General features: G+C 30.2%; 1 protein-coding gene across 8 annotated transcripts in view; it reads right to left on the bottom strand.

The window, feature by feature from the left end:
- Positions 1 to 8202: 8202 nt before the first annotated feature.
- LOC127725571 (centrosomal protein 43-like) overlaps positions 8203 to 22572 on the bottom strand; it is a 29833-nt gene continuing 15463 nt past the window's right edge. For 2 of the 8 annotated variants that reach the window (XM_052232628.1, XM_052232631.1), the window contains 8 exons: positions 22388 to 22563; positions 20535 to 20603; positions 17585 to 17709; positions 17331 to 17348; positions 15402 to 15470; positions 13602 to 13635; positions 11349 to 11487; positions 8203 to 10348 (listed from right to left, as the gene is read on the bottom strand). In XM_052232628.1, the coding sequence (XP_052088588.1) occupies positions 10271 to 10348; positions 11349 to 11487; positions 13602 to 13635; positions 15402 to 15470; positions 17331 to 17348; positions 17585 to 17709; positions 20535 to 20603; positions 22388 to 22563 (708 nt within the window). In that variant the 3' untranslated portion in view covers positions 8203 to 10270. The remainder of the gene's footprint in view (positions 10349 to 11348; positions 11488 to 13601; positions 13636 to 15401; positions 15471 to 17330; positions 17349 to 17584; positions 17710 to 20534; positions 20604 to 22387; positions 22564 to 22572) is intronic. The other 6 variants (XM_052232630.1, XM_052232634.1, XM_052232629.1 and 3 more) reach the window with 6 other exon arrangements.

Here is a 22572-nt window from a genome sequence, read left to right as displayed (position 1 = left end):
TATCTTAAAATGAAAATCAATATCCTTATTCAAAGGACAGGCGGTTGCAAAAACAACATTTTTTTTTTAAATTGCGTACTGGACATGAACTACATGTATACTGCATTGGCCTTTTCATTCCTGCTTCCTTCTCAGTTTCTATCACACAGTCGTTTAAAACAACAAAGCTACAGCATCTTTTTATTTGGGCTTATTTACAAAAGGACAAGCTAGAAATAAAAAAGTGAGATTTGTTTGAAAAAGTATAAAGTTCCGGTTTCATACTGTTTCACTCAAAAAACTTGGTTTGAGTTTTTTGCACGTGCATGGTATTTATAAATTGATCAACAATATCGTGAATATGATAGCCAATGACCAAACAACAAAACAACACCAATATTAAAAAAAGAAAACATTAAATGTAATTATCTATAAGTATTTCGGCGAGGAAAAAACTAAAATTTGCTTCCGCAATTTGCAGATTTAACATTGTTGTTATGATATTTAGAGTAGTTATATGTATATAAATATAAATCATTATATATATATATATATATATATATATATATATATATATATATATATATATATATATATATATATATATATATATGTAAAAAAAAAAGTGTGCAGCTTAGAATTTTTAACTATTTTCAAACTGGCTACAAAAACAAATAATCATGATTCATTGATTAAATTTCTTCACATTTGCATTTGAACTTTAGCCTGAAAACTAACTCTTTTCTAAAAAAAAAACCAGCACCTTAGAATGGAACATCCAGTGGGTGACTTAGCATGTTGTCTTTAGGGAGAGAGGAGATAAACAAATGATTCCTTTAACAAGAATATTTCACTCCACATTGAACAAAAGTTACATTAAGTAAACAATCAATGTCAGTTTCTAGTTCTTATACATCTTTATTAAACAATTATCTGATATTTAATGCCAAACAAGCATTTGGGTTTACGATTGCATTTCTTTTTTTAAAGAAAGCAACTTGTTTTAACCATTATTCTCTATTCTTTATATTTTTGAAACCCATTATTCTCTATACTTTATTATTTTTGCCTACTGTTCTCTATTCTTTATTTATTTTTTTATTTTTTTGCTCTTTATTCCGTGTTTTTTTTTTACCATATTCTCTAATCTGTACATTTTACAAGTTATCCTATATCTTTTATCTTTTTAAAGAATATATTTTGATTAATTGATTTATGAGATATCTTGTATAGTTTATAAGATATCTTATTAGTTAAAAAGAGATATACAATATCTCGAAAATTGGAAAAATATAAAAACGGCTTGCCATACATAACACAATTATAGTAGTCTCAGTCTCAGGAGACATCACGGATCGGTTTTAATTGTATATACATTTGGTTCAATTCTTTGTCCTTCGATGCCGCAATAGACATAGACAGATAAATCCTTATTTGAATTCAACATAGTACATTAAAGCTTTGATGAGCTTTTTCGACGGTACCAAATCTTGATAAAAACGTATACAAACACAAAATAAACGTGACAAAGCATCATGCACATATAAAACAAACAGCTGAATACATCCATGAACTATATAAAAAGATTTATAGCAAACTTTCTTAAAATTTACACGGAACTGTAACAAATCAACAGCATCCATCACGGTGGCTAGACCTCTATTGCGGACATCTCACGGCCTGGAACATCCGAGCGCGTGTAAAAAATCAAAAGTTTAAAATAAGCTAGATATAAGAAGATGTGGTATGAGTGCCAATGAGACAACTCTCCATCCAAGTAAAAATTTATAAAAGTAAACCATTATAGGCTCTAGAAAGCTAAAACCTGTCATACTAGCTAAACTAATGAATTAATAAAATCATTGATAAGCAATTTATAATTTATGAATAAATAGATAAGAGTTGCAGAGCTGACAAAATTATTACAAACTGACAACATGAACCAGTTACACTTCGGCTAACTGACCATTCAAGGACAGAATCAAGATTTTGAAATGCAAAAAAAAAACTATTTCCCATCCTGACTCGGATGATCCGGAAGATTTTTCTACAGGGTAGCTGCCGCAAATCTGAACGACTATTGTAATAATAATAATATGTTTTTAATGTTTGGGGCAACTTGTATATTCATGTGGGAAAAGTTATACAAACATTTACGACAAAAGAGACGGTTTTTACGATTTTTGGGTTAATTTTTCTTCCTTTGTCCCTTTCTTACGGTGTGTATATTACACTTATCGTTCGCTATGCCCATGTCTGTAGTATTACACTTATCGTTCGCTATACCCATGTCTGTAGTATTATACTTATCGTTCGCTATGCCCATGTCTGTAGTATTACACGTATCGTTCGCTATGCCCATGTCTGTAGTATTACACTTATTGTTCTCTATGCCCATGTCTGTAGTATTACACTAATCGTTCCTTATGCCCATGTCTGTAGTATTACACTTATCGTTCGGTATGCCCATGTCTGTAGTATTACACTTATCGTTCGGTATATATGCCCATGTCTGTAGTATTACACGTATCGTTTGCTATGCCCATGTCTGTAGTATTTACGACAAAAGAGACGGTTTTTACTATTTTTGGGTTAATTTTTCTTCTTTTGTCCCTTTCTTACGGTGTGTATATTACACTTATCGTTCGCTATGCCCATGTCTGTAGTATTACACTTATCGTTCGCTATACCCATGTCTGTAGTATTATACTTATCGTTCGCTATACCCATGTCTGTAGTATTACACTTATCGTTCGCTATGCCCATGTCTGTAGTATTACACGTATCGTTCGCTATGCCCATGTCTGTAGTATTACACTTATCGTTCGCTATGCCCATGTCTGTAGTTTTACACTAATCGTTCGCTATACCCATGTCTGTAGTATTACACTTATCGTTCGCTATACCCATGTCTGTAGTATTACACTTATCGTTCGCTATACCCATGTCTGTAGTATTACACTTATCGTTCGCTATGCCCATGTCTGTAGTATTACACTTATCGTTCGCTATGCCCATATGTCTGTAGTATTACACTTATCGTTCGCTATTCCCATGTCTGTAGTATTACACTTATCGTTCGCTGCCCATGTCTGTAATATTACACTTATCGTTCGCTATACCCATGTCTGTAGTATTACATTTATATCGTTCGCTGTGCCCATGTCTGTAGTATTACACTATCGTTCGCTATGCCCATGTCTGTAGTATTACACTATCGTTCGCTATGCCCATGTCTGTAGTATTACACGTATTGTTCGCTATGCCCATGTCTGTATATATTACACTTATCGTTCGCTATGCCCATGTCTGTAGTATTACACTATCGTTCGCTATGCCCATGTCTGTAGTATTACACTTATTGTTTGCTATGCCCATGTCTGTAGTGACGCTTTTAAAAGATTTCAATGGACGTAATCTATGTATCACTGGTACGTTATTGTGAGGGGTTTCCTTACCACAAATTATATAAAACCTTTTCTAAATTCTTTCATAATTACAAGGAGTTGGTTTGAAAGTTTGGCTGTACATATAGACACTTTGTTATGTTCTTCTCATATATTTTATGATGGTATGATACTAAACCCCTAACGGGAGGGATTGTACTTGATTTTCATATGATGAAGACATAATCTTTCAATCAGTTTAATTGAGGTCTGGAGCTGGCATGTCAGTAACTGCTAGTAGTCCTTTGTTCATTTATGTATCATTGTCATTTTGCTTAGTTTCTTTTGTTACCTATTCTGACATCGGACTCGGACTTCTTTTAAACTGAGTTTTATTGTGCGTATTGCTATGTGTTTCTTTATTCTACATTGGCTAAAGGTATAGGGGGAGGGTTGAGATCTCACAAAACATGTTTAGCCCCGCCGCATTTTTGCGCCTGTCCCAAGTCAGGAGCCTCTGGCCTTTGTTAGTCTATTATGTTTTTTTAATTTTAGTTCATTTATATGTTTTGGAGTTTAGTGTGACGTCCATTTTCACTGAACTAGCACACAATTTTATTTAGGGGCCAGCTGAGGACCACCTCCGGGTGCGGGATTTTCTCGCTGCATTGAAGACCCATTGGTGGCCTTCGGCTGTTGTCTCCTCTTTGGTCGGGTTGTTGTCTCTTTGTCATATTCCCCATTTCCATTCTCAATTTTACTTTGGTATATATACAAATGGGATATCCTAATTTTTACGGCGATGTTGTTTATAGGGCCCGTAAATTAAGATATATGATCCATGTATGTAAACCTATTGATCCTTTGAATAAACTTATTCGGAAAGTTCATCAATTCAACTCTGTATTAAGATATTTGAATATTGTCTTCATCGGTTCTAACATTGGTTTTGTCATTAATGAATCAAAATTTAATTTGTGAGGTTCGAGAAGTTATCAACGACGTCCCAATATGAGAGGTACCGATTATCAGGTTGTCTGCATATATATTGATATCGTAAAATATCAGCTGCGAGTCACAATATGAAGCTTTTTGTCAAGCTTTTTTTTATTAAGGCCGGGTCAACGTATTTGACGTCACAAAGCCGTGATATGCAGTTTTATGAAGAGTTGACACAGACAAACCTTATCAAGCTTTCTTTTTTCAAACGTAAAAATATTGTCTAAGCGAGATAAAAAAAAAAGACTAGAAATAGCACGTCGAACAGATTATTGGGTTTTCTGCTAATAGCTTTCGTAAAATATCAGCGCTCGACACAATGTGAGATTTTTTAAAATGACCTAAAATATTAGACAGTACAACAGACAACACCAAGCACAAACAACCGACTCTTCGAGAAAATAGAGGTACACCAAAGACAAACAACAATTAATGAACAACACAATCTTACTCGTTATGAACAACACACAACAACGAAAAACATCACCTTACTCATTATGTACAAAACAACAACGCGAACGAACAACACAACCTTACTCGTTATGTATTAAGCAACAACGAACATGCAACACAGTCTTACTCATTCATGTCATTATGTAAAAAACAACAACGAACTACACAACCTGACTCATTTTGGAAAAACAACAACGAACAAACAACACAGCCTTGGTCATTATTTACAACACAACCTTACTTATTATGTACAAAACAATAACGATCAATAAGCCTTACTCATTATGTACAAGAACACACAACATTGATTGATTGTTGGTTGCTTAACGCCCAGTTGCAAAATAAAAACACACAACAGATCCTTACTTTTAATTATTATGTACAAAACAACAACGAACAACACAGCCTTACTCACTATGTTCAAAACAATAACGACCAACACAGACTTACTCGTAATGTACAAAACAACAACGAACAACACAGCCTTATTCGTAATGTACAAAACAACAACGAACAACACAACCTTAATCGTAATGTACAAAACAACAACGAACAACATAGCCTTACTCGTTATGTACAAAACAACAGCGAACAACACAGACTTACTCGTTATATACAAAACAACAACGACCAACACAACCTTAATCGTAATGTACAAAACAACAAGGTCAAGGTCAGATGAAACCTGCCAGTTGGACATGTCCACCTTACAATCATTGCATACACCAAATATAGTTGCTTATAGTATCTGAGATAAATACTTGACCACAAAAACTTATTCACTGATCCATGTGAGGTAGAGGTCAGGTGAACCCTGTCTGTCTTGTAAGGATCCCATATACCAAATATACTTTCGCAAAATAGAAAACTTTCTAATTTTTGCGGTCGTATACAAATATGGCATATATAAATCATCACGAATATGCAAACCCTGGGTCTGTCCTAACTACATCAAGTAAATTTGAACATCTCGAAATTAGATAGCAGAGAAGTGGGCTAGAATGGGCTACAATCTGTCGATTACTGTATCTTGGCATTGCTTCTCTGACTGTTTATGACGTCTTTACACTAAATCCATTGGATGTTGGATGTGTACTGATCGATATTTCAGTCTTAGATGCATGATTTTTTTTATTAGTTGTTATTGGCTTTGAACTAGCTGTCAGTAACTGCGAGTACTCTCAGATCTGTACTTAGTGTCTTTTTGTTGTGGGGATGTACCCTGCCACGTCCACTCTGTGTTTTTGTTACTTGTTTTTGTGCTTTGTATCTATCTGATGAGATAAGCCCTTTTCAACTGATATTTATAGTTTGTTGTTCATATGTTGTAATGTTACACCACTGTCCTAGGTTAGGGGGAGGGTTGGGCGCCCGCTAACATGTTTAACCCCGCCACATTCTGTATGTGCCTCTCCCAAGTCAGGAGCCTGTAATTCAGTGGTTGTCGTTTGTTACTGTTTTCGTTCATTATTTTGTACATTAATCAGGCTGTGAGTTTTCTTGTTTGAATTGTTTTACATTTGTCATTTTTGGGCCTTTTATAGCTGACTATGCGGTATGGGCTTTGCTCATTATTGAAGACCGTACGGTGACCTATAGTTGTTATTTTACTGTATATGTATTCCAAAGATTTCCCTATGAAACTTAAGTTTCCTATTGGTGGGCATATTGGTTGATCGATGGGCACAAGGGTAAACACCAGTTTTAAATATTACAAGGATTCTTTGTCAAAATGTGGTTCATTTGACTCGGGTGGCTAGTGTGTTGCTCAACACCAAAGAATTGGACTTTTATAAAACTAAACAGTACTGTTTGGTCTTTTATTGTATATTTGTTTCAGCTGTTGTAGACCAGGCCCAATGTGCTTAAAGATAGAGCATTACTATTATATTAATACCTAGGGACAGAGGGCCCTTCAAACAAAACGTATGAATATGTAATTTAATTTATCAACAAAATAGCAGTTTTCTGTAATTATCTTTAAAACTTTCTCAAGTATTAGCAATAATGTTAAAAAGGAAAAATCAAAGTGAGTGGAGGCTTAAGTGGACATCAGCAAACATCTTAATATTAAATTAAAATTTCCAAATAAAATGTTTTCCTCTTTTTCCAAAAATTTGTAAGGGTTCCACGGAACCCAGTGTCTCGCCTACTTTTGCTGTTAATTGCAGGCTCAACAAAAATGAGGAAAAAAATTAAAAAAAATATTCCTTTTTATACCATCTTTTGATTGTAAGTAGCTTCTGTCCAAGTTTGGTACAAATCCAGGATAGTTTATGAATCTAATAAATGTTTTAAAAACTTAAACTGCAGACTGTATGTAATGTTAACTGGAAGAAAAACTAAGTCCATTTATAAGTAAAATACGGAAAAAATTGAACAAAATTTTAACAAAATTTCCTTCTAGATACTAGCTTTTAATCATAAACAAGCTTCTGTCCAAGTTTGGTACAAATCCAGGATAGTTTAAGAAAGTTGCTAAAATTTTAAAAACTTTAACCACAGAGTGAATGTAATGTTAACTGGCAGAAAAACTAAGTCCATTTATAAGTAAAATACGGAAAAAATGTAATTTTTTTTTACAAAATTTACTTCTGGATACTATCTTTTAATCATAAACAAGCTTCTTTCCAAGTTTGGTAGAAATCCAGGATAGTTTAAGAATGTTATTAAAATTTCAAAAACTTTAACCACAGAGTGAATGTAATGTTTCTTGGCAGAAAAACTAAGTCGATTTATAAGTAAAATACAGAAAAAATGGAATTTTTTTTTAACAAAATTTACTTTTGAATATTATCTTATGATCATAAACAAGCTTCTGTCCAAGTTTGGTAGAAATCCAGGATAGTTTAAGAAAGTTATTAAAATTTCAAAAACTTTAACCACAGAGTGAATATTTGTGGACGCCGCCGACCAATACGACGACGCCGACGGAATGTAGGATCGCTATGTCTCGCTTTTTCGACAAAAGTCGAAGGCTCGACAAAAATGAATGATAATGACTAGGTTTAACACCCAGTGGCAAATATTACATACAAATTAGGACAAAAACATTTGAAATGAATCTGAACCCTGCCTTGTACAAAACACACTGAGCAGGATTTTTAACATGCTAGTTCACAAGGCAACAGTCTGCACAGGTAGACAGATATCCTTACCCAGACAAAATATTCTAACTCTGGGTCAACCATTCTTTGCTCTTTACTACTTATTGCTGCCTGCTTAGTGCAGAAGCAGCAAATTCTAATTTTTTAAGTTTTAGGTTTGACTCAAGACTGGAGTAGAACCCACTAACTCCCAAACTCCAGGTGAACACCTAACCATGAAACCACCAAGGTGTGCCAAAATTGGATAGTAATGGCATATGCAAATAATTGATTGAAACTAATGTGTATATATTTTATTATAAATATATTCTCATCATAAAATAGTTAACAAATTAAAATAAGACATATGTACAAAATGTAAAATTATCTCACACACTCTCACACATCTACTCATGATTGTGCTGAATGTTAGTAAAAATGTTTCTGAAGTGTTTATGCTTAACAGAACAACAAATCAACTTTAGAACACAGTTCTCAAAAAAAAAAATATCGGAGTACAAAGTACCTTTGAAAGTAAAAACATTGCATATCAATTCAAATTTTACCTACTTACAAATTATCAAACAAAGAGTCTGGCTTTGCTCTCTGATATCTTGGACGACATGCACATTGAAATATCTAAGATTGATTTACATGAGTGACTGTTGTTCTTTATCAGACATAAAAAGATACTATTTATCATTATTAGAAAAAAAAGTAAACTTCATGTATGAGCAAATGAAATAAATTTGAAAACTTTCAATACTTTAACTGATGTAGAAAATTGCTTCTCTCATAAAATCTACAAAAGAAAAATCTTTCTGTTTCAGCACATAATTCTCCTTATATATTTAACAAAACATGAGAATGCAAAATTATTGAAATGTATATTATATATTCATGTGTTCAATATGTGTGGACGGATGAAATGCATGCATAAACATTCACAAATAAATAATGTAATTATGGCATTTATTTCTCAGCTGCGCAATACTCCAATAAAGATGGCATCATATAGAATGTTAGCACTTTGATAAAACTATGTGAAGTTATTTGTAAGAAAGCTGATTATTAGTTATAAATCATACAATTTCTAAACTAAAGAAAAGTTAAAATTTAAAAATGTATTGTTTATTGAAATGATTAAATGATGCAAGAATAATTGATTTACAACAGGTTTGTAAGTTTTCACATTATCAACCGACCTTCTTTTTAGAAAAATGAGTGCAATTTTGACTGATTGCAGGACATTGAGTATGTTATTAAGTATAAGATGCTACGTTAAATGATTATTTCCTGAGTATTCTTTTGAGTTTCATAGATGAGTTTTTTTGTATTTAAATATAAATAGCAGTAATGATTCAAGAGAAAAAAAAACGACAATTCTACATGAGAAATATTTCAGCAGAAATAATAAATTGAGACTGTCTCTTGCTTTGGCAATTGAACTAGTTTTTAAATGACACAACTATAAATGAATTTCTCCACTTTAAATTTTTTCTTCAAGACAATCAGTGTTCACATTTTTTTTTATGTAAACATAATTTTATCTGAACCAAAAGCTGACATTTTAATGAACACTACATCATGGTACATTTTACTACTTTGCAAAACATTTTTTAAGAGGATATATTTTTTATTTGTTCCTAGACATTTTTTTAATCATGATGATCATCCAGAAAACATTATCTACAAGAGTAAATTCAATGCAGAAAATAATAATAATAATTGATTAAAAGGTTTGTATACATTCACCAAAAATTCTATGAATCAATAAGAAAGAATTATACCTTATAATTGTATCATTTTCTATTGATGACATTAATGGATCCAAGATATATAACTTTGGATATTGATATTATGTGAATGTACTGGCCTTCCCAAACATGAAATAATTAGATAACAAATTATAATTAACGAAGGTCTAATCTAATACCAATATAGGATAATTTTCTACCTTATATAATTTTTTAGTTATGTCTGGTAAATTTATACTACTTAAAAGATATTAGTAATACACAAAATAAAAGCAATATATTTCTTACTATTTCTCCTTAATTTGTTTAATTTATCACTGATTTTTCTTATTTTATAAATTTTTTCAATTTTTAAACAGACTGCATTGTATTTTATCTATGAATTGTATGTTACTAATAACCAAAGTGTTTGAAATCAACAGAAACTATGTCAATGCTTTTACCATCACCAAATGGATTCATATGATGATAATTATCATACATGTAAAATGTAGTATGATGTCATAATAGGCAGAGTGGCTACGATACATTTTCTTATATATTAAACAATAAGTCCTATTTTGGCCCATGTGTTGTTTGAGACTTTATCACAGATGCTAAGACTAGTTCTTCAAGGTGACTGGACATCCTCCATATAATCAAATCCATCATGTTGAGAGATTGTTCTGTCTGTTGTTAAATCATCACACTGAAAAACAAACACATCAAACTTATTAAATTTTGAAATAATCAGTGGTTTTGTTTAAGTGATAGAAGTCAAAGTGGTCTCTTTTGGATTGACCTATGACAGATCTGATTAGTCATCTCATTCTAACTACTTTTTACAGTTTGTTCTTGTGTTGTGCAGTTATAGTACTGTCCCAGGTTAGGGGGACAGTTGAGCTCTCTCAAGGATGATTAGCACTGTGACATTCTTTGTGCGAAAGTCCTGTGATCTAGTGGTTGTCTTGGTTGATGTCTGTTTTAATTATCTTTGTTTATTGTTTAAGTGTAAACCAGGACGTTTGTTTCTCTTTTGAATTGGTTCACATTTTGTCATTTCAGTGTCTTTTATAGTATGAGTTATGCTCAATGTTGAAGGTCATAGGATGACGTGTAGTTATGATCATCCTTGTCCTTAAGTTTTCAGACCCATCTCCTCAATTGTATATGGATAATTGTAAGATCAATACTATTACACACGCTCATACTCAAGATCAAGAATTTTGGCAGTAATGATCCAATTATGATATTATGACAGGTTAAACAAAATTAAATTTCTTGCTTCAAAGGAAAAAAAAGTTTTTTTGATAAATGTATAGACTTAGTTTTCCCCCGATAACCTTACTTTAAAATTCAACATCATCATTTAACCTTTTATTGGTTACCTTATCAGAACAATTAAACAGTCTATGTGAATTCATTTATTTTGGTTTGTATCAATTCTTGTGGATGGACAAACATTATCTATTTCCACCTTATTTAGCAGTTTTATCATTTGCTAATACCAAAGTATTAAACCTAAATAGAATTTCATTGAATACTTCAATTCGTGACATTCCCCCTAAAAAAATCCACAAAAATTGGTCTCATGAATTACATGTATGACAAAAAAACAGATTAAAAATGATCACCAAGTTATTTAGGACAGATTATAAATAATCTATAAATTGATTATATTTCTGATAGCTACAATTTAGGTCCCTTACCCCACTTCTTTCACTTCTTAATAAATCATCAGCTTCAATGGAGACATCATCATCATCGATCTCCTCTTCTATTTCCTCTACAATACTACCATTCTGTTCAGACCGTGCTGTTCTGGGACTATTTTTACTCATACTATGCCTGAAATGAAAAATGTATTATTATTAATACACTTTAAGATCTAATTGTTCAAAAGATTGTTCTATATCTAATATACATATTACATATTCAACACTTCTCCCATTCTAAACATAATCGCCAATTTTGGTTTCATTTTTTACCCCATAACTGAGTTGGATTAAAATATGTTTTCTGTACGAGTCCTTTCTATTAACACCTTGCTGTTATAATACTAATTGATCATGCTAATGTATGAAATAGAAAATATTTTAGTCACTTCTTTTGTTTCAGTCAGTGTTCTCCCCAGGCCCTTAAAGGACCGCGGTCCCGCGATGTATAATTTTTTACTGTGGTGGTATCGTTCTAACCCGATGTATAATTTTTCTCAGTGGTGCTAAATTTTCAGTTAAAAAATCGTAAATTGGTTTAAGTTTTAAACGACTTGTTAAATCTTTTCCGTGCTGTATAAAATTCCAGGTGAAATTTGACCAGTTGGAACCAGTTCAACACAGATTGTTTACACCACGTGATCAATTTACCTTATGAGGTTAACCTTGTTGATTGGATTTAATCTATGCACTTGTAACATGATTCTTTTGTGTTTTAATTAAGAGATCATAACTTTATGATCACAGATAACTATTTTATGGCTTCACTCACTATCCAAGCACTGACCTGTGACAAGTCGGCAAATACTTTGTACACAAACAGTGTCTTGACTCGATAGGTTCATTTTTTGTACATCATAAAGGTGGCTCATTATGTATTATTGACAATTATACATTTCTCAATTCTTATAGTATAGTAATATATGTTTCTGATTAAACCATGGCCAATATTATCTTTAATTATGACATAGTTATTGCATGATAGTCGGGTTTCAAACTGTACATATCACATGACCCAGTTAGTTCACATAGAATATTCAAGTTAATTTACAATTAATGGCAATCTATTCTATTTTATAAATAAAATACATGACTGTACCTTCAAACTGGATATCTATATCCATAATTAATGAATAACAGAAGTAATTTTGCAAATTTTATCCATAAGCACATGTTAAATCTATATCTACTTCCTGTCATTTAGGCGGGAAAATAGGGAGACTTTGTTGTTAACATTGAATATGGTTACTTATAGATCTATAGACCAAAGATAAATTTATAGATTTAGGAATTCTTTTTAAATAGGTCATGACAAATAAAGATTTAGATTTCAGTGCAGTATAAAGTCTGTATCTATGTTTTATTATCACCAAAGACAAGAAAGGTTAATATTTACATGAAATCTATGGAAAAATTTTCTTAAATTTATGAAAAATTTCTTTTTATTAAAATCTAGGAAAGAAACTGGTTCAAATAATAAAACAATATTTGCAATTGTTCTTGTTAATTATATATCTTCTTATGACAGGAAGCCTTTCACATACAACAAATTTCTTTCTAGAAACTAGAAAGTTTTTTAAATTGAACATTTTTGTTCTCTTTTGAATGCTATTTTATTTTTATTGATCATGGATTTCATAAAAGGTTTAATTACTTTAAATTCAGATGAATATTTTATTATGAATCATAATTTATTTATTTTTAAAAAATATTAAAGTATACAAACTGTTTTTTGATTTACTTCTTTTTTACCAATAATTTTCTGACTCAATGTCTACATAACACAGTACCACAGTATTAAAACAAAACAAGAGACATAAAAACTACAGTAACTACAAATAGAGCTAAGCGACACGACGCGACACAACTGATTGTATGAAATATTTCACCAAGCTGTCCACACGTGTTACCCTGGTGCTATCCAAAAATCCTGGGGAGAACACTGTCAGTCCCACTGAATTGGTGACACAAACTCATGTTCATTTAATTTTAATTTTTTGTATTAATTTGGATGCCACTTTGCATTGAAAATTTCTCTTAAGACTGACATTAGTTTATAAAATTTTCATGCACTTTATCGTTCTTTCACATATGACGAGGAATCTCCTTTTTTCCTCATTATGAACATAGCAACAGTTTATCCATCTATTGTCCTTAAATTTGTCATTTTATATCTTATCTCTGTTGCTCTTTAAAGTTCATTGTATGCATTACAAAAATAAATATACTCCACTGGTAAATACCTACCCTGAGCTTTGGAAGTCATCATCATAATCAAAATCTGAAAAATATATACATGTAGTCAAAATATGAAATCAATTAAAATTGCTCATTACTTAGACCAAATAAACTTTAAGAATATTTGTCTTTTATTACTTTAAAAACAGTTTTAGTAAGGTAGTTTTTATTTTTTTAAATGTACATTGTCAATTCTATTACTGTATTAATGTACCTTTCTTTAAAAAAAAAAAATAATTTGCAGGCAATTTTCATTCTAAGCATACCCCTCTCATAATTCAAAGTATCGAAAACAGGAGGAAGGTGTCTGACAGATCCTAAAAGTCATCCCAGTCTAGCTGAAGACCAGATATGAAGTAATTCTGTTCCATTGTACTGGAGAAATGTGAGACGAAAGTATTAAATTCAGTTAACATTTTGAAAAATTTAAAGAATCTGCAAACAAAAAGGATGTCTGACGGATCAGAAAAAAGGCTAACACATTACAAGTCATCACAATCAAGCTGCTGACAAAATATAAAATCATTTTGATTGGTAGAACCTGAGAAAAGTGTGACTGAAATATTTGTTGGAAAAAATGACAGACAATGATCTTTTGAAACATATTCTTTTTTTTTGGTTTGAAATTGTGTAATTATTTTGATTAAGTTTTAGTGCCAGATTAAAGTTATTTCCATTGAATGAAAAAAAAAAAGTTCAGTAAAAGTTGGATTAAGTGTGAAAATCCATTTTGTTGAAAGTCTTCACACAATTTGGTCAATTAAAAAGGTGGAGAAAGGGTATCTTTAAAAATGACTTTTGCAGTTTTCAAACATTTAGAAATAATGCACACAGCATAGTTAAAATTTAAACTAAAGCTAGAGAAACAAACAATTATATCAATGACCTTTGAAATAGTTATGGATTGACCTTTCATACTAAATATCTCATAGATTTAGAAACCAGGACAAACAATTTTGAATAAATAAATTGGTATGTCTGATGGTTTAACTCATCAAGGGTGTGCTAAAGAAGGTGAACAAGTGTACAGGTAAAATCCCTTGATTAATCAGAAAGATTAAGAATAAATAAATGGAGTTCAAAATCATCTGATATCCATTGTAATATAAATTCAATTTCATTTTTTTTTTAAAGATCTTCACGAAAAACTCATTCTGAAATGGTACAAGGGATGGACAGGAAACAATTGTCCATTTTAAAATAAGGTTTTTGAAACATTAACTATCCTTATATTATCACTAAAAGCGGGTGATTTTTCTAAAAATAGTATGCATTACGAAAATACTAAAAATTTCAACAAAGTATTTTTTTCTATAAGCGCTGTTTTTCTACACTAGTTTGCCATTGGGTCTGATAAGGTAGGTTTCTAGCAAATAAAATAAATCCTATAACCCATCAGTTAAAAATTCTAATAAACTATCTAAAAATTCAGATTAAATCTGATGAATTTTTTATTGTATTGTATTTATCTTAAAAATTTTCTGAGGATTTAACTTCAAATGTATATACATGTATAGCATATTTTGGACCTGGCTTCTCTTCTTTGCTCTCATATGTTGAAATTCAGAACGGTAAAAACTTCAATTAGAGACAATAAACACAATCAATTTTTGTGTTTGTTTGAATTTCAAATTATCACAAGTCAATTCAGTTCTTTTTCTAATAAGATAGAGGTAAACAGCAATAAAGTTATAAGATATTTTGTATCAGTGATCATTTTCATAGATTACTGATGTGCCAAACAATTTGGGTGAAGGTTTGTGAATTATCTGTGCTATATTAGAGGCTAGACAAGTTAAGTGCACCCACCACCTTCTAATCCCAGATCTGCCATACCCCGATCCATAGCACGTAGGTTTTCCTCGGTGTCACTCTCAACTGTAAAGAGATAAATAAAAACAGTGCTACCACTAGCCACTTGCCAAAACTATTACTTTTACTCATACAATGTGATGTACTCATACAATGCCATGTACTTATACCTGTATGAGTACAAGTAATATGTTTCTCCATTCTGCCATTTCTAATGCAGTCAGTCATCAGCAAACCTCTACATGAATTTTTCCACAGATTTATGAATTAAAAATTGTATGCCAATGCTTCTTTAAGAATCGAAAATGTTTTAATATAGTTTAAAATTTTCTGATTAAATTCTTTTCAATTGAATATTTCTTAATCAATAACAATTCTACAATATCATGATATTAAATTTTAATATACAAACACTATCATTTTTTTTCCATATTGCATTGTACATTGATCAAGTAAAATAATAGAACTGTTAACAGAGATATGTTTCACCTGCTATGCAGCAAAATCAGAAACAGAAATTTGCCATATTACTGCATATTACTGCATATTAACTCCTGAAACTCGTTTCATTAAAACACATAACAATGAAATAACTTCATTGTAGCAAGAGCAACATGCAGTTAAGCCTCACAATCTCCTGTAAAATTATTGTTCTTGGACTTATTGTACTTGATAGCATTTCAGCAATGGTATATCAGAAATTATTCTTCTTAATAAGTAAATAATAAAATAATTTAAGACTTCAAAGTTTATTGCTTATATATTTAATGTATTTTTTTTTTTATATAATGCACCAATGCTTATGCAACCATATACCAAATATCAATGGTTTGTTGTAAGTATATCCTCAAAATCAAACCATACTGGAAACCTTACATTTAATCAATGTAATAAATTCCAATCATTAGGGATATATAGCCAACTGTATCAAGGTTTAGTTAATGTACTTAAGCTGCTTGAAGCTGAAATACAGGAATACAAATGCAACAGAATACCAAGTATCAAAGGTTTGATAAAGTACTGATTATAAACTCATTCAATCAGAAAACTTGGTACATAATTTAAATGGTTACTTCAATACTACTGAGGGAACTTAGCCTTCAATACTACACGGAATTGAGTTGGATGGATGCTTAAGCAAATGGACCCGTCCAAATTATATATTCTGAAATAATTTAGTTTTGGATGTAACATGTCTTCTGGTTGGCTGAAAGTTTTTTGTCTATCAGCTTATAGACATAATTTTGTAGTGTGACCGTGACGTCATCAACGTTTTTTCATGATTTACTCCTTAAAAATGGAATTTAAAATTAAATTATAAGGACTGACTGTAATATTTTTTCTGTCTATTCGAAATAACCTAAAAAATGTGGTGCACACTTTTAAATAACCCACTATGCAGGTTATACAGTGTGCACCACATTTTTTATGTTATTTCTTCATAGACAGAAAAAATATTAGTCATTCCTTAAATGGACCTTACCTAAACGCTTAAAATCAGGAGTGGAAAAACATATGATAGCAATACCACTGCAGCAGGTGAGACAAAATTAGTAATTTTAATATAAAATATTTAAATATCGAAGAGTTTATACACATGTATCTTTATATTCAGAAAAACATTAACATTCAAATGTTACGTAACTTTAAATAAGATAATACACGTTTAATACAATTTGAAAAAAAATAATTCTGAAGACAACATGTTTAAAGCACCCAGTGTATTGTGAATGTGATGGACATGTGAAATATTAACTGGAACTTGTGTACAACTATCTCAATTCAACATGGATCTTATTTCTTATTTTGATTTACTGTAACCATAGTGATATAGTTAAATATACTGTTTTCACTTGACTTAAAAGCTGTGCAAATCATAGTACATTTAGCAAGCAAACAAAAACAAAAGTCTAACTAATTCATTACTTAATTGTTGAACTCGAGCTGTCAAGAAGAAAAAAAACAACAACATTATCTAAAAATATAACATATATCCATATTAAGAGTTGTCATTTTAATCATTTGTAAGTAAACATAGGAAAACAATATGAAATCTTTCTTTTTCGTTCAAAGAAATCTACTTTTTCCTCTATTGATAGACTTTGACTGGAACAAAAAAATTGTCTTAGCTGATGAATGATACTCATTAAATAAACAATTCTAACATAACTTGCACTTACGAGACTTCCGTGGTGACTTTTGATTTAAGGCAGGAAGACCTTGAAGTGAAGACAAAGCACCAGTTCCATAACCAGGAGATTTTGTACCATTTTGTCGAGTATCTTTACTTTTAGACTGTTCAACGCTTAAAAAATGAAATGTTTGTAAAAGGTTTTAATAGGATTTTATAAATATTCTTTGAATTTGCGATCAAAATGATGTTACTGTGAGGGGTTTTGACAGAATTATGATAGAAATTAATTAAAAATATATGACCATTCAATAAGATATTTAACTTTAGTCTAGATTATATACATTGTTAATGCTGCAAACAAACGTGCAAAATGTTTTATTCTATATGAAAAATGACAAACATTCAAATCATCGTTATAAACAATACATCAACAACTATTTTCACAAGAATTTTCAAGATATGTGAAAAATCTTTATTTACATTTTAGAATCAAAATAAAAATCTTCTGAATGATCATACAAACTGACAGTAAATAAAAAGAGGAAAATGCAGGGAATAAAGCAAAATAAATCTCATGAATTCAATTCTAAAGGAGTAGGAAATTACAAAATAGGTTGCTTAAGCAGATTCATAGGGAAAAATAACTTGTTATTGTATGTATGTGTTAACACCAGTACAAGATTTTGAATGAATTTATTTGTAAGTGAAAAATACAAATATAAAAAAAGAGTTATTCTTATACATGCATAAGGCATTAAACATATCTGCAAGCATAAAGATCAATAAAAAATTAGTTGCATCCCCAAAATATCCCTTTATCTTATAAATTTAATAATGAGAGATGTGGGGTATAGGTGAATGAATCAACCACTCTAGGACACAAAAAAAGACATCTAAGGGTCAACATAAGTCTTCAACACTAGATTTGTCTTTTTAATATATCTCTAAATTGCTCCAAGTTTATAATATTTGAGAATAAATTTAACTCAGACTATTAAATTATCCTTCTCTAGTTAAATCCATACAGTCTTTAAGACACAAGCTAACTTTCCTATTTTTCTTGAATGAATTCTTTATTTCTGAAAAGGGGGAAGGTAAGAAGATTATTAAAATATGAGGCATTTTTTTTAAAGATCATCAAAACATGTAATACTGATTGATTAAATATGTTAAAAGCACTTTATCTCATATAAAAACTGAATATCTTTAGTAAGCAAAACTGTTATTAAACTTTTAGGTCAATTTAATAACTTTTTCTTCTTTGGAATATGTAATATACCTGGCTAGTGATCAATTTTTGGTGTGAGCAATATAGATATCTGCACATTTAAGGACAAACATTCAGAACTATGTTAATTCATATTTAGGTGTTAAAGATATTTGTCATTTTGCTCCTAATGCCAAAAACAAAACTCTCATACATTTATTCAACTATCATTAAAAAGAACAGAACAAAAAATACACACAAAAAATGAAGTAGATACTATTTCATCATATAATATATATATATATATACTAAGAATGGGAATCACACATACACTATTATAAACATGTACTGGTTTTAACATTACACATATCTTTGTTAAATACACATATTATACACAAATGATAAAACATGATATACAAGATTTATTAAATACATAAATATAACAGGTTTACTATCTAATGAATATCACTGTTACTTTGCATAAGCATATTATTTAAAACTTGTATAGATCTCTCTTGTACCATTTAAATGAACTATTCTCCATGTCCAAACATGAAAGCTACAAGTCAGAGACACTACCAGTAAATGTGAATCCATCAAAGAGAGACAGTCAACTAACATGCTCCAATCAAAAGTGGTGATCAATAGAATGTGTTTTTGCTAAGAATTTCAGACCGCTATAAATAGTTACAAAACTAAATTTAAATATCAGTGAATTTGTAACTAAAAAGAAATATTTTGACTATTTCTTACAAAATATTCTACAGTTAAAAAATAATTGTTGTTCTGTTATAAAATGCAAAATATTCTTGAAGTTAAAGTTCTTTTGCATATTATTTTTTAACATTTAATAAAGTAGAAAATATTAAATGAAAATGAACAAAAAATGTATATGGGATGACAGATGAGATCAGAATCTGCTAATCAAACCACACTAAGGACTGAGGGGAATGGACACCATGCCAGATATTTTGAAAGCAAAACTATACTGAAAGAAAATAAATAAGTGCCAAGGTAGATTACATTAACCAAGAAGAAAGTATCTGTATGAAAAAAGAACAAAAAAGGGTAATAGTAGATAACAATCTCCATTGTATAAGGATAAATGTGTAAAGGGCTATAGAGTGTAGTACCAATTGTTTTAATAGCACAAATTATAAAGAAAGCCTCAAGCAAATGAAAAATCTAAATGCAAATCAAATGTAAATCTGGGCAAGATATATCTACAGTTCTACTCTATATGGATATGTTAGCTTGGGTTAATGGTTCAAACAAGTGTTAAAATGATAGAGCACTGTTAGGCCAGACTTACAGGCAAAACGTTCCAACCACCGCTTCAATTATATATTCATGACCGAATATTGTAATCTTAATTTCTTTCCCCTTAGATAACTATGCAGAATGAAGGGCTACATTTTTGAAATCCAACATTTAATGCCAAATATTTCAATTAAATGACTGGCTTATGAAAAAACTTAGTACCCATATAATTTTTATTTTTGAAAAAAAAAAAACAAAAAAAAAAAAAAAACATTTATAAAAATATGAGAAAAAATAAATCAGTTTAGATTTTAAAGCACAATTCAAAGTTCAATATTTCAAATTCTAAGTACAAATCATTTAATGATTCTGAAATTCAAACAGAACATATATTCCCTTCCATTTTGATAAAAAAAAAATTAAGAGGAAATTTAATGAGCCTGGCCTAACTTGACTGCAAGGAATGACAATGGAATCCGTTAATATATGTGAAACACCATGGCTTAGTGGGACCACATACAACTCAGACCTCCTGAAGTTTGAGTAGACAGGGATTTGAGATGGCCTTCCAATTCCTCTTGGCTCCTGGTCTGCATGTCTGTGTAAATGTATTATTAATTCATTAAAATGTTCCAGACAATTATGAAAGTTACAAGGTTGAAGTTCAGAAAGAGAGGGAGAGAAACCAATCTTTAGATCAATTCATTACAAGATAACGCTTTGAAAATTAATACTTATAAGATACTGTATGTCACAAACAAATTAATGTTTATCATTTTCTAGATTTCTCTAAAATCTTGCTATCAGAATATTTTTAGGTAAATACATCAAAGAAAACAATTAATAACCTTTTCAATTTTTTTTAATGGAATATACCATTAAAATAATGAAATTAAATCTAAAAAACATAAATTTAAAAACAAAAAAATATAAATTAAATCATTGTACAAAACTTCATGCAATTAACATGATTAATTTGTATTAAACTGATATATATAAATTCATGCTATTACTAACGAAATTCAAAACACAAAAATTAAGTTTGTCAATTATTGTTGACTTGGTTATTTCAATACAAATGGTAACATTTACTGTGCTGCTTTATAGTTTTAAGATATCTGTGCAGATTCTGAATATATCAAATGACATACAGCATGCAATGTTAAAATACCAAAACATAACTAAAAACTTTATTGCGTAAAAAACAAAAAACATACTGCTTCAGGCTTCAAAATTTATACTTTTTAAACTTTGAAAGGTTATAAAAGAAAATACATTACTTTTTTAACAATTTTCAAAACTTAAGATTTTTATATCCTATGCAATTGAAACATGTCTCTAAAATGGCAATGACAGATTAAGATGAATATAAAAGCGTTTAGCAGTTACAAGGTACTTTTTTGCAGAGGTGTGAAATGATATACAAATTTTTATGAAGTAATATTCTTGATGGATTTCATATTTGTGCATGGGTATTAAGCCAGTGTACATTGTCTTCTTTCATTAATATGCACATATAAAAAATTTAGAAAGGACAGACTGGTTTTTTTTAATAATTTCTGTTTATTTTTTTTTATGGGGATAAGAAAATATATATCTGAATTTAAAAAAAATTATATTTATTATCTGTTACCCATTGTAACCCTTTTCAAATTTGAAACATGTGTAAAATCATGTATTATTTTAAGAAAAGCTTCCCCCACAGGCCCACACAAACATTGAAATGAAACTGTAAATTCAGAAATTGTGAGATCAATTATTGTCAGTTCATGCAAGCTTCATACAGATATGTGTATCCAATTGCATTATTCACATTTATAAAAACCTCACATAAATTTCTGAATTTATAGTACTTATATATGGGAAATTTCTTTACCAATTAAATAACTTTTAAGCGACCAAATTAAATACTTCATCAGTGTATAAAAAAATTCATAAAACCTTTAATAAAAAAAATACTTTTATTTTATAAAGTAATCCATCAAGTATATATTGACAGTTTCTGAGGCAGATATACACACAACACACACAAGATTAATGTACATATTATGAATTGATGTTTTATTATATATTTAGAGTGACTATATATGTAAGAAGCAAAAACAAAAAGATATATATTTGCTACAATTAAAATAATACAATGTTAAAACATATTATTTTCTATTAACAAAAACAGCTATTTATGTAGATGAAACTTAAACAAGAGAAACTTTTGCATCCAAACATGTTTCTACAGATAGTTACAAACAACATTACAAAACTCAAAATTTGTGGACATTTGAAAAGGTAACTAAATTACCAATAATTTAAAGTGTATTTTCTTTCTAAAGTCAAATTAGAAATCTCTTTGCAAAATGTTTTAAAAATATAATTTTTATTTACCTTCTGTTGTATGATTTATTGGATGGGATAGCATCATCAAAGAAAGGGTCCTCCTCTATGTCACTTCCATCAGAACCAAATCTGGGGCCATTCCTCATATCATTCTGTTTACTGTTCTGTAAATTCTTTTGGTTTTTAGAGTCAACATAACTTCTGTTTTCTGAGATACTATTACTCTGTAAGAA

Source organism: Mytilus californianus, unplaced genomic scaffold (genome assembly GCF_021869535.1).
Source record: "Mytilus californianus isolate M0D057914Y unplaced genomic scaffold, xbMytCali1.0.p SCAF_15, whole genome shotgun sequence".
NCBI lineage: Eukaryota > Metazoa > Mollusca > Bivalvia > Mytilida > Mytilidae > Mytilus > Mytilus californianus.
The sequence above is the reverse complement of the archived record's forward strand: the minus strand, read 5'-3'. Positions and strand labels throughout refer to the sequence as shown.